Genomic DNA, 13,079 nt, shown 5'->3' with positions numbered 1-13,079 from the left:
CGGTGTGATTGTCACAGTCCATGTCACCTAAGGCAAAGCGATGCCTAATTTCCGTTGCGAAAGTAAGGTGACATGTCGTCGGATTTTCACCGTGGAAATTTGGTACTCGGCTTGAATGCCATAGGAAAGCATAGATTGGGGCCATGCCCTTTCAAAAGCCAAACGTCAAAGCCCCCATGTATACAAAGCCCAAAAGGCCAATGCCGAAATCATGTTGCTACTACCAATTACCAAAAATTAAGGTTTTATCAAAACAAAGGATTGTCCTTGGACAAGTGTTGTGGGGTGCCTAACACCTTCCCGCACGTAACCAAACTTCCGGACCTAAGAATCAAGATTTTTTGCCATCCACATTAGATTAGGAAAAATGTCCTTTTTCTTAACCTAGGATTGGTAATAAAATCAACTAGAAACAGGTTACCAATCACACTTTAGAAAAACCCAATGATTGGTGGCGACTTCATTCACCTTTGGTAATCCCTTAAAATTTGGCCCAGATTCCTACCATAAAGCCAAATGTATACCTACCTTCCTTCATCGAGATCGAGAGAGAGAGAGAGAGAGAGAGAGAGAGAGAGAGAGAGAGAGAGAGAGAGCACTCGAAGCCCCATGCAAACAACATGCACCACCATACATTATCGAGAGGGGCCCTCTAACGGGGCCCCGCACGCACGGGAGCTGTCACTACGGCGGGTGGTCGAATGAGGGCCCATAATGGCGGCGGCTGTTTTTCTACTGCCATTATGGATCGAGGTCGAGCGTCAACAGACTGGTGACTCTGCTAGGGATCGATGAGAGTTTAGCCTTTAGAGCTTTTGATAAAATCATAATCTTTGGACATTGGGTTTCAAAAACACAGAAGTTGGCATTGGCCTCTGGGGCTTTCCCTTTGAAAAGAACTTCTACTATATCCTAGTAGACCATTTGCAAAAGAGCAACAAATCTTTTTCCAAAAAAATCATTTTCCAAAAGGGGGACTTTGAGGTATTTTCACATGGGGCTTTTCCGCTTTCCTCACATGCAAAAATAGGGTAGCAAAATTTAATTTCCGCTACACCTTTATTCGCTATCCATATATATATATATATATATATATATATATATATATATATCTATTGTGCTTTGTAAAAGTCTTTCCCCTTCATTAAGGATTGCATGAAATATACACCCTTTTTGAGTTGAACCCGGGCTCCACACTGCTGGCGTAGTCACATCTCTTTGGGGATTTCATCACCCATCTGTAGATGCCTAGACACACACATCGGCAGTGTTACCCATAGTTATATTCGGGGCTGATGTTGTAGGCATTTCTGGGTCCATGGGTGGACAAGAGTAGCTAAAAAGGCCCATTCAATCCTTCCTGCCCTGTAACTTCCATAAAGGGAGGGGTATGGCGATTGAGTACCCTAGGATAGGAATAACCTACCAGTTAAGCCTTTGCATACAGTTGGCCTAGTTATGTCAAACCTGTGAGAACTAGATCAACCCGAGAGCCTATCAGGACTAGGTGAAACCTAAAGAGTGAACATCCAAGCCTAGGAAAGGATACCCTTCTAGGACTAAAGGTCAGGGGAAAGTGTCTTGTAACAAGTGCGCTCTACACCAAGTTCTTTCTATCCTGCTTGCACAGCATCCGTGATTAAACCCCTAGGAAAAGCAACCCTGTTGCTTGTACATGCTAGATTGTACCCTATCCCTAAGGGTTTACAACCTTACAAGGGCACTCATGCATAGACTAATTGGTTTCGTCACCTAATTGTGCAAAGATAAAATTTGTGGCAAGTAATTGAAACTCCATTCAAAGGGGGAGGTGCTGTTGGAAAACTGTCAAGAATTCCAAAGCATCAAAGGTTCAAGAGCTCTCCTAGGAAAGATCCAAGAAGATTGCCCGGAAGCTTAAATCATCAAAGATATCACAAGATGTCAAGAATCCAAGGGCTCCCCTAACAGATCCCAAATTGCCAAGAGATCTATGTTGTCCAAATTGCTAATGGATTCAAACTGCCAAGATGTCAAAATTGCCAAAGGTCCTAGATGTCAAGAATCCAAGGGCTCCCCCAAGAAATCCAAAGGTCCAAGAGATCCATGCTGTCCAAATTATCAAGAGGTTTAAGTGTCCAAGAGCTTCCCTGAGAAGTCTACATTATCAAAAGCCGAGCTTTTCCTCACAGTTGCATTTCTTGTATTGTAAAAGGTCCATTATTGGAGTCGATTAACCCAACATTGTAAAAGCAAATTTTGTACAAGCATGTAATCAAAGGATGAGTCCTTCCCCCATTGTTGTGCATATCATGAAAGTTTCAGTTACTTGCCAATCTTGTGCATTAATCTCGCACCATAGTAGAAACTCACCATGATAAATACCCGATCTAGGGTGCAAAGCCAAATTTTTCTGAAAATGGTAGGTGCATGTTAAATAGCAAGATCATAAACTAACATGATTTTGGTGTTGTGTTTCCACCTTGTCAAACGCACCCCATTTCTTTCACTTCCCACTCTCTCTCAGGATCAAAAGATTGCTAAAAAGAAACAGTCTAAGCTACCACCACATCGTGATCCCATCATCACTAGGTCTCGTGCAAGAGAGATGTCTACTAGTGGGCCTTCGACTCCTGAAGTGGATCTTACCAAGTTCACTTAAATGAAAGAGCAAATGTCAAAACTGATGCGCATGGTGCAACAACTAGTTGTAGGAGGATGACAAAACTCTTCTAGTCATAGCCAAAGAGGTCTCCAAACTGAGAATGAAAATCAGCCTCCCCTAGTATAGGAGTAGGGCCACCATGTATCGCCCTAGGGCAACAACTAAGAAACAGATCCTTCAAGGGATAAGACTCTTGAATCCAGGTATGGCCAAGTCAAGAGCCAAGTGGAAAATTTAGCTGAGAAGCTTCGTATCATAGAGGGCGGGCTCCAGTGTCCACGAAAGCATTGATCTAGACAGTCTGACCAACTTTCCTTAGGTCATTATGCCTCCCAAGTTCAAGGCACCAGAGTTCATCAAGTATGATGGTATAAGAGACCTCTGCGTGCATTTGCACATGTTCTGTAGGAAGATGGCTCCCTATGGGATAATCACCCTCTGCTTTGCCATATTTTCCCTAATAGCTTGACCGTCCTCGCGGTCACGTGGTATGCGAGATCGGAAAAGACCTCTAATTAGAGGAAAATGGCCAACTCTTTCTTAGAGTACTATCAGTTCAACACCGAGATAGCTCCCGATCGCACTGTTCTTCAGAAAACAGAAAAGAAGAGTGGGGAATCCTTCCATGAGTATTCCCAGAGGTGGCATGAGCTAGCCGCACAAGTGCAACCTCCCATGATGGAAAATGAGATGATCAAACGGTTCATTAACAACCTCAAGCCTCTTTACTATGAGAAGATGATCAACACCCAAGTCATTCATTTCGCTAGCCTTATCCCTATTAGGGAGCGCATTGACGAGGGTATTAGAAGCAAAAAGATCATGGATGTTGAGTCTTTGAGTTCCATGGTTGAACAACAAGACAAGAGAATGACTGGTCACAAGACCAAGGAAACCGATGTTCATATGGTTGATAACGCATCAGAAAGACCTAGGGTTGTCACTTCCACCTATGCTACCCCAACCACCAGGCCTTATTAGCAACAGAATCAGTTTGTTCAAGCACCTAACCGAGCCTTTAATCAGAGAGGGAGGTTAGACCCACCTCGTCCTTTTAGGAGGGCAAACCGGAATTACACTCCGTTACCCATGCCTATTCTAGATCTCTATGCTTACCTATTGGAAAGGAAGTTAATGACCCCACTGTTTCAGAGGCCCATAGAAGGTCCCCTTCCACTAAGATTTGGTTCATCCAAGATGTGTGAGCACCATTTAAGGGTTGAAGGGCATACCTTGGAAGAATGTCTCTAGTTGAGAGACCGTGTCCAGGATCTCATTGATAACAAGCTAATATAGTTCGATAACATAGCCGCTCCGAATATTATCACCAATCCTTTACCTCCCCATCAGGAAGGGAATGTGAATGCCATCATTATAGTGGAAGAAAGGGTTCCGGATTTCACTTCACCGTCATTCCCATGGAAGGCTATGCTTCGAGCCTTAGTCGAGGAGAGCCACCTTGATCTTAAAGGAATGGGAACACCAAGATTTGATTGGGGAATCTGCTCTTTTTGTGATAGTGAAGACAATCATGCCTTGTTTGATTGTGAAACGCTTCAAGCACAAGTACAAAGTCTAGCAGAGCGTGGTATCATCTGGATTAAAAGGGAAGTGGTGTAAAAAGGTGATTATATGGCTACCAACTTATGTCCCCCAGCCGTCCAGTTAGAAGCCAGGTGTAATGCTATATCAGTTGGGTCAAGGAAGGATTGGGACAAATATTTATAGAAATGCCTTGGTAAGGTTACTTTAGCACCTCCCTCTTCAGTAGTCATTAAGGAGATCATAGAATCACCTGTAGATTCAGGGTCATCAGATTCAGGGAAAGGGCAAACCCCGCCAGCCATTGAGGGTTTCACTCCTCTAATTCTTGCATTGCCTGCAGTCGTAAGACCAGCTTCATCATTAGTTCAAGAGGGAACCGCCATTGTCCTTACCATCCGAGGTTTCGATCTTCTTATTCTGCCGAAGCCTATTTCAGGAATTTCTGAGGTGTTAAGCTCAAAAGCCCTTGAAGCCATTCTGCTGAGTCCGATGGTCATTAATCCGAAGATGTTCTCTGTAGCGTCCAATTCGCAAACTCAGGAGGGTTTTATCATCCGCATGTCAAAGCCAATCCCCTATGAAGATAGTCATCGTGTCCCTGGAAATACGATGTGTCCTTGATCTTCACTTGAACTAGAAAAGAGGAGGTCTGTTCCAATATCTCTTCAGGTCTATCTAGGCTCACTAGGAGTGGCCGATGCTATACTTCCGAGAAGCTAGAAAAGAGAAGGAAAGAGATTGGCAAGGGTATCGCTAAACCTGTCAGGAGCAGGGTCATGACCGAAGAAGCTGAGGAGTTCTTGAAAGTTATCAGAAACTTAACGTACAGTGTGATTTAATAGTTGAACATGTCGCCGGCTCAGATCTCCATCTTAGCGTTATTGCTATCCTCTGAGGTCCACTGCAATGCTTTCTTGAATGTCTTAAAAGAGACATGTGTTCCTAAAAGTGCTACAGAATCCGCCTTTGAGGTTATGATCTCAACAGTGTTGGCCATCAACTAGATTTCCTTTACGGATGATGAATTACCACTAGAAAGTAGAGACCACACTTTGCCCATGCACATTATAGTAAAGTGCAAGGATATGATCGTCGCTAGAGTACTGATTGACAATGGATCGACCCTAAATGTTTTCCCGATGTCCACTTTGGAGCTTTTAAATATGGATACCACTCTCATCCGCCCTACTACCATGATCATTACAACCTTTGATGGCACTCTCTGGGAGGTGCAAGGCGAGATCGAGTTAGCCATTGGAGTTGGCCCTATGTCTTTCATGGTTAACTTCTAAGTCATCAAGGTGGATTCCCCTTATAATATGCTCCTAGGGAGGCCTTGGCTACATGCCCCGAACGTAGTTGCTTCTACCCTTCATCGGAGACTCAAGTTCCCATTCGAAGATCTGATGGTCACCATTATGGCTAAAGAACCCCTAACTTTCTTCAAGGAGACTTTTGTCCCCTACATAGGTGCTAATGCCTTTTCGGAGGCAACTTTTCATAGTTTCGAGCTAGTCTCCATGATTTCCAAAGCTTTAGAACTCGAGTTAGCATGGCCCTCAGCTACTTTAATGGCCGCCAAGTAGATGCTCAAATTTGGCCAAGGGATGTCCATTCCCCACATTAGGGTCACTTTTCCAGCTCTGGCCAAGGTCATCAAATCAGAAGTAGCGCAAGAATCATACAAGGAAGAGCCAGATTTGGTTTGTCTCATCTGTCTTTGTTAGGACATATGTGTTTCACATGTTAGGAACATATGTCACTATTTTATGTAACCAAGAACATATGTGTTTCTCATCTGTTTTTGACAAAACGCACTTTACTTGTATTTGGGTAGATCTAGGATATGTTTAATGCTTCAAGAAACAAGAGTTCAAGTCTAGTATTGAAGCCATGCAAATCTGTCCAAGAAACAAGTGAAGAAGTGCTAATTCAAGAAGTGCTGATTCATTAAAGCTCGATAGCTCTCGATAGCTCGCAATAGGTACAAAAATCAGTTTTTCAGATCTGATTTTCAGCCCATGCTTATGTATTTGTGTAGGGTTTCTTTTCTCACAACCCTAGACATATATAAGGCTTATTTTGAAGGTGACCGATGCCTTATTCTCTCTGAAAGAAGCTACTGCGTCTTTTGCGCCTTAGGGTTTTGTAACCAAGTGCTTCTTGATCTTCATTGTTGATGAAGTGAAGAACTTTGCAACCAACATCTTCTTTAAGTTGGTGTGTTAGTCACGTATTGGGAGCTGTGCATTTTTGGTTAGTCACGTACTGGGATCCATGCAAAAGGGTGGCGTTTATATATTGAAGAGTTTAGAGGTTCTGAGGCAGTAAAAGGTTTCTGCTGTAAGTTCATCTATAGGGATTGTAGAGTCTAGGGACAAAGGTTTTGTACTAGATCTAAAAATTCTTTTTAATATAGTGGATTGCTTTCCGGGAAGGTTTCCCCCTAGGTTTTTTCTGTGAAACTAGTTTGTTTCATTGGTTTTCTTGGGTTATCATATCTTGTCTTATTTAATTTTCCGCTGTGCATGATTTTGACATGATATTGATGTTTGTTTGATTTAACAAGGTTTATTCATAATTAATCTAATTAACAACTTGGGTTTAAAACTTGTTAATTCTATCAACCGGGGTCTAAATTTTCCAACAGTCTTTGTCCAGAAGAATTCTTAGTCAATGCCATCATATCTTCAGGGGATGGTCTGACTTTTGCTATTAGGCCCTATGTACCAGGCGAGACAGTAGGCCGTTGGATCGTCAAGCCTTACTTTGTGGTTGCACTAGCTGAGTAAGGAGTATTCCATTATCATGTGGTTGGGTCCTCCAATTGCTCGAAAGAGTTGGAATAGCATATCTAGTTCGTTTTGCATGTTTATTTCCTATTTCCTGCATTCTTTGTTTGCATTTTCCAGTTCATTTTCCCAAAAAAAAAATGTTCCCTTTTTATCATTATCAGGCATGAACTTTGTTATCTCCCTATTTATAATCCACTAATGAAATTATCCAGCGTACTATTCAGAAAATCTTTGCATTTATCTCTTTACCTACTTTCCTATGAATATGTGTGTGCAAATTGTCTTATGATTCCTCGTATATGTTCCGTTCTATAGGATCTATTCTAATTCCCAAGCGGGTACATCGTCCTGTTGCCATAACGAGGATATTGATGACATGAATGAGACAATAGAGTTGGAACATGACATTGAAGGATTAGAGGAAATTCCGAGTCTACCTTGTGATATTTTGGAAGCTTTAAATAGAGAGAGCGAAGGGTCCAACCCCAACATAGAAGAGACAGAAATTGTTAACCTTGCTGACAAAGGCGAGAATGAAAAACCCATCAAGATTGGGGTAAACTTCACTAAAGACATGAAGTTTGAGCTCATAGCGCTTGCTCAAGGAGTTTAGAGAGATATTTGCTTGGTCCTACCAAGATATGCCAGGGTTAGATACTGAGATTGTCATGCACAGAATTCCAGTTAGACCTGAATGCCCTCTAGTGCGGCAAGCCCTTCAAAGAATGAAATCTGAGATTATTTTGAAGATCAATGAGGAAGTAGAAAAATAGTTGAAAGCTGGTTTCCTTACCGTAATAGCCTACTCAGATTGGGTTGCTAACATTATGCCCGTGCCTACGAAAGATGGGTGTGCATGTGCATTGATTACAGGGATTTGAACTGGGCCAGCCCCAAGGATAACTTCCCGTTACCACATATCGATACCTTGGTCGATAATACTGCTACCAACAGGTTCTTCTCCTTCATGGACGGTTTCTTAGGTTACAATCAGATTAATATGGCCAAGGAGGATAAAGCCAAGACAACATTCACCATTCATTGGGGAACCTATGCATATGATGTCATGCCATTCGGCTTGAAGAACATCGGTGCTACTTATAAGTGAGCCATGGTAACCTTGTTTCATGATATGATGCACAAAGAGATTAAAGTCTATGTAGACGACATGATTGCTAAATCCTGCACAACCAAGGATCATTTGGTAGATTTGAGAAAGCTGTTCAAGCGCCTTATCAAGTATAGATTGAGACTAAACCCTAACAAGTGCATCTTCGGAGCTAGTTCAGGGAAACTACTTGGCTTCATAGTCAGCCAAAGAGGAATTAAAGTGGACCCAGCAAAAGTCTAAGTCATCTGAGATATGCTGACACCACAAACTGAGAAACAGATTTGCAACTTCTTGGGCAAAGTCAATTACATAGCTCGTTTCATAGCATAGTTGACCGCCACATGTGATTCGTTGTTCAAGCTCTTGAAGAAGGACGCAAAGATAGAATGGATAGATGAGTGCCAAGTGGCCTTTGACAAGATCAAGTAGTATTTGTTGAACCCCCTTGTTCTGATTCCCCCGACACTAGGATATCCATTGATCCTCTACCTAGCGGTACAAAAAACCTCCATGGGCTGCATGTTAGGCCAAGTAGTTGAGCCCGACCAGAAAGAAAGGGCAATCTACTACTTGAGCAAGAAGTTCACCAGTTGCGAAATCAACTACATCGCCATTGAAAAGAAGTGTTGTGCCCTGGCATAGGCATCATGCAAGTTGCGGCGGTATATGCTCTACTTCACAACATGGCTCATTTCCTGCATGGATCCTATTAAGTACATCTTTGAAAAGCCAGCTTTTACAGGGAAGATCTCCTGTTGGCAAATGTTGCTCTTCGAGTTTGATATTGTGTTCATGACAAGAAAGGCCATCAAGGGCCAGGCCATAGCCAACTACCTAGCGGACCAGTTGCTAAATGATCTAGAACTTTTAGAATCCCTTTTCCCTGATGAAGATGTCGTGGCACTAGAGCCAGAACCAGATAGTGTGGAGCTGTGGCGTTGGAGGCTTTATTTTGATGGAGCTGCCAATTCTACCGGAAATGGAGTGGGAGTAGTCTTAGTTTCCCCCAAGGGCTAGCAAATCCCTATTTCAGTTAAGCTGAACTTTGGTTGCACCAACAACGTCACAGAGTACGAAGCGTGCATAATCGGCCTGTAAGTGGCCCTAGAGTTTGGAGCCTATGACTTGAGTGTCTTTGGAGATTCCCTGTTGATCATCTCCCAAATTGAAGGAAAATGGCAAGCCCGATACACCAAGTTGATTCTGTATCAGAAATGCGTCAGCCGTTTGATTTCGAAATGCGTCAGCTGTTTGATTGTAGACGCCCTGGCTACCCTAGCCAACATGGTTAAGTTATCAGAAGGAGATGATATGTGGCAATTGCGCATAGAAGTCCGTGGCATCCCAACTTATTGCATGAACATCGAAGAATGCATGAGTGTAGAAGTCGAAGCCAACGGAAAGCCATGGTACCATGATATCAAGGCTTATATCAAGGATAGTGAATACCTGCCCAGTGCAATAGATAGTGAAAGGTAGTTCATCCGGTGCATGGCCTGCCAATATTTCCTGAGTGGGGAAGTCCTGTACAAAAGGAACCATAATTCCACCTTGTTTCGATGCGTAGACACCTCTGAGGCTCATCATCTAATGAAAGAGATGCACGAAGGCTTACTTGGGGCTCATGCCAGCGGACCCTTATTGGCCTGCAAGATTATGAGAGCCGGTTATTACTGGCTCACCATGGAAAATGATTGCATTAAACATGTGAGGACGTGCCACCGTTGCCAAGCCTATCAAGACAGGAAGAATGCCACTCCTCAGCCATTGCACTCTTTAGCAACACCATGGCCCTTTTTAGCTTGGGGTATGGATGTTATCAGACCCGTGATTCTGAAGGCCTCAAATGGGCATGAGTACATATCAGTGGCCATCGATTGGTTCACAAAATAAGTGGGAGCCACTTCGTACAAGAGCGTCACTTAAGCCGTGGTAGCCTGGTTCCTGAAACATAACATTATTTGCCGCTACGACATGCTAGGAGAGCTCATTACTGATAACGGGATGAACCTAAATAGAAAGATGATCTAGTAGCTCTAGCAACAGTTTAAGATCGAACATAGGAATTCAGTTCCCTATCACCCTCAAATGAATGGTGCAGTGGAAGCCACTAACAAGAACATAAAGAAGATCTTGGTGAAGATGACAGCCACATACAAGGATTGGCATGAGTATTTGCTATTTTCTTTGTGTGCATATCACACTTTTGTTCGTACTTCCATGGGTGCAACCCCATATTCGTTGGTATAGGTCGTCTTCCCTGCAAAGGTAGAGGTCCCGTTTCTTAAGATTTTATCTCAGACAAAGTTGTTAGAAGCTGAATGGGCCCGTTCCCGATATGAACAACTGAACATGAAAGACGAGAAGTGCATGACCGCAATGTGCCATGGATAGTTAAACCAACGCTGCGCCAAGCGAGCATTCAACAAGAAAGTTAGACCCAGAGTATTTAGAGAAGGCGATCTAGTCTTGAAGAAATGCAATGAGGCCTACCTGATCACAAAGGAAAGTTTACCCCAACCTATGAGAGCCCATATGTGGTAAAGAAGGCCTTTATTCTAGTTGACATCGACGGGCATGACTTCAATATGCCCACCAATTTTGATTCCGTCATACGATACTTTGCATGAAGGAGCCTCGCAGTGCACCTCATTTTTATGTCAAAAAAGAAAAAAAGAAAAAAAGAAAAAAAGACAAATATAAAACAAAAAAAAAAATGTAAAAAGGTAGATTAAAAACCCGAAAGGGCAACCTATGCAAAAGGAGAACAAAAGAAAAAGAGTGTGAGAAAATGTAGAAAGGTAGATCGAAAACCCGAAAGGGCAGTCTACGCAAAAGGAGAGCTAAAAGAAAGAGTGTGAAAAAGACTGGTAGATTGAAAACTCGAAAGGGCAGTCTAGGCAATATTCAAGGCAATCAAAAAGTTAGTTGAACTACGTGATGACCTGATCCTTCCTCGTGGAGGTATGTAGGCAACTATCTTGGTTTGGTCACATCTTAAAATAAATCAGTTAGTTGTACCCGATTGAATTTCTGCTCAAGATCAGAAGATTGCTCTTTGCATTCAAGTCTGGCATTCAAAGCAAAAAATCTCATCTCATATATATCTTTTGAATAATCATCATAAACATCTCTATACACCATCTCTCAGTTTCTAAGAATGCCTAACAGACTAGACTATACTTTAAGAACTCAAAACAAAAAGCAGAAGGCCCTACGTAATTGCCTAGAAATGTACGAAGGACCTTTCCATACATGGTGGAATACTAACTATATAGCTTATGTACAGAAATAAAGTAAACAAAAAAGAGTGTTAGTAGGTTAATCATGGCTCAGACAGTCAGACACGACCTAGCACATCCTCCCAAAACCAATGTGGAGAATCAGGTCATCCTAAGCATGAGTGCAAAGCAATCCGGCTGCATTGAAGCCTAGATCTTTGGCCACCTTTCTAAGTCTATCGTGTGAGCGCCGAAGATGGACCAACTCCCTCTCCATCGTGGGATCAGAAGTAGAGCTCTGCCTTTCAGTCTCTAGCAAAGCCTACAACGTGCCTACCTCTACAGTAGCAACTCTCAAGGCCTCTTTTCTCTCGGCCAGCTCAGTCTGAAGGCGACGAAAAGCCCGCTGTGGCTCGCTAGACTCGTCACCCTCTCTCCCGTACTCCATGCTTAGAGTGGAGTGAATATAAGATCTCACCTGCAATAGCTCTAATGCTAAATCATTAGCTCGGCTGCTAGCCGTAACCCTACCAGCCTCTAATGCGGCTCTCTCTTCATCCTAACTGTGATCTAGAGTGACAAATCTCCTAGTAAGAGCCGTAAGCTTGTCCTCCAAGCCCACAACTCAGGATCTTAACTGGACACACTCTGCCTCTATGCTTGGAGGGGCTGGCCCCCTCTGATCGAGCTTCGCCCTGAGAGTAGCAAGCTCACTCTCCTGCACGCAGCTCATCTCCTCGATATCCTCCATGAGTGTATCAGCTATCTCCTTGTAGCAATCTCTGCCCCTGATAGCCTCTATCAAACACTCATTTAGGTTTGCAAGGGCCCTCTTAACCCTAATCTTGAACTCCAGGGTATAGTCTCTCAAGATGTCCATTGGAAGTGGCAAATCGGTCGAAACTAGTGATGACAAATCAAGCACAAAGACGGGATCCCTTGTATTTTGCCATACCCTAAACTCAATGGAGAACCACTCTTGGTCGTCCCTAGAATAGAGGGGGAAGTCTATACTTGATATGCGCGCCTGCTAGAACTCAGAGGCATGCCCCACAATTGCTATATCGATGTCCACAAGTCCATACTCGTAGGTGACAGCAGAAAGATCACTAAGTCGGGGGATATGCTTGATACCCCCAAACTGCCTCATAGCCATGCCTGGGAAATACCCCGTGCATCCCCATAAGCCCACCAGGGGAATATAGAGCAAACCGACACAATGGGTCTATCCTTGCCATCTAGTGATGCCCTACTTGACCCTTCAAGTCCAGTCAGTGGGACTCAGGCTGCACAGATATCTCAGCCAACCATCAGTATCCCCGAAGAAAGGAAGATTGAGAGCCACAGTAGTCCGAATCCTATTCCTACCTATAAAGCCCATCAACTGATCCCTAGTGATGACACTCAAGTTACTACAGAACCACAACTGTAACATGTGAATGCAGCAACCTAACCTACCCCTACCAGTCTCCCGACACAAGAACAAAGACATAATGGTCTCAAAAAGCAAAGCAGGAATGAAAGAGGTACCATGAGGTAAGGCATTCACCAGAGAAAGGACGACAAAACTGATAGCTTTTGATGGTGAAGGGAATAGCACCGTGCTGAAGAAGGCCACTAGGAAGGCCTGACGCTGATAGGATGCCCATCACTCCTTCAAATCCACAAAATCATCTCACTCAAAGGACATGCTCCCTCCTACCCCACTGCCATGCCAAGTCAGCACCTCCACAATAGGCCTTTTGAAGCCCATCAGATCAACA

At 43.3% G+C, this 13,079-nt stretch overlaps 1 protein-coding gene across 1 annotated transcript; it reads left to right on the top strand.

Annotated features, from left to right (window-relative positions):
* The first annotated feature begins 8,794 nt into the window (after window positions 1–8,794).
* On the top strand, window positions 8,795–9,574 carry LOC126727686 (uncharacterized). The gene is made up of 2 exons (XM_050433613.1): window positions 8,795–9,107; window positions 9,267–9,574. The coding sequence occupies exons 1-2, from the start codon at window positions 8,795–8,797 to the stop codon at window positions 9,572–9,574; spliced, it is 621 nt and encodes a 206-aa protein (XP_050289570.1).
* Window positions 9,575–13,079: the final 3,505 nt, after the last annotated feature.

Source organism: Quercus robur, chromosome 5, assembly GCF_932294415.1.
Source record: "Quercus robur chromosome 5, dhQueRobu3.1, whole genome shotgun sequence".
Taxonomy (NCBI): domain Eukaryota; kingdom Viridiplantae; phylum Streptophyta; class Magnoliopsida; order Fagales; family Fagaceae; genus Quercus; species Quercus robur.
Note: the sequence above shows the minus strand (reverse complement) of the source record. Positions and strands in the feature narration are given on the sequence as shown.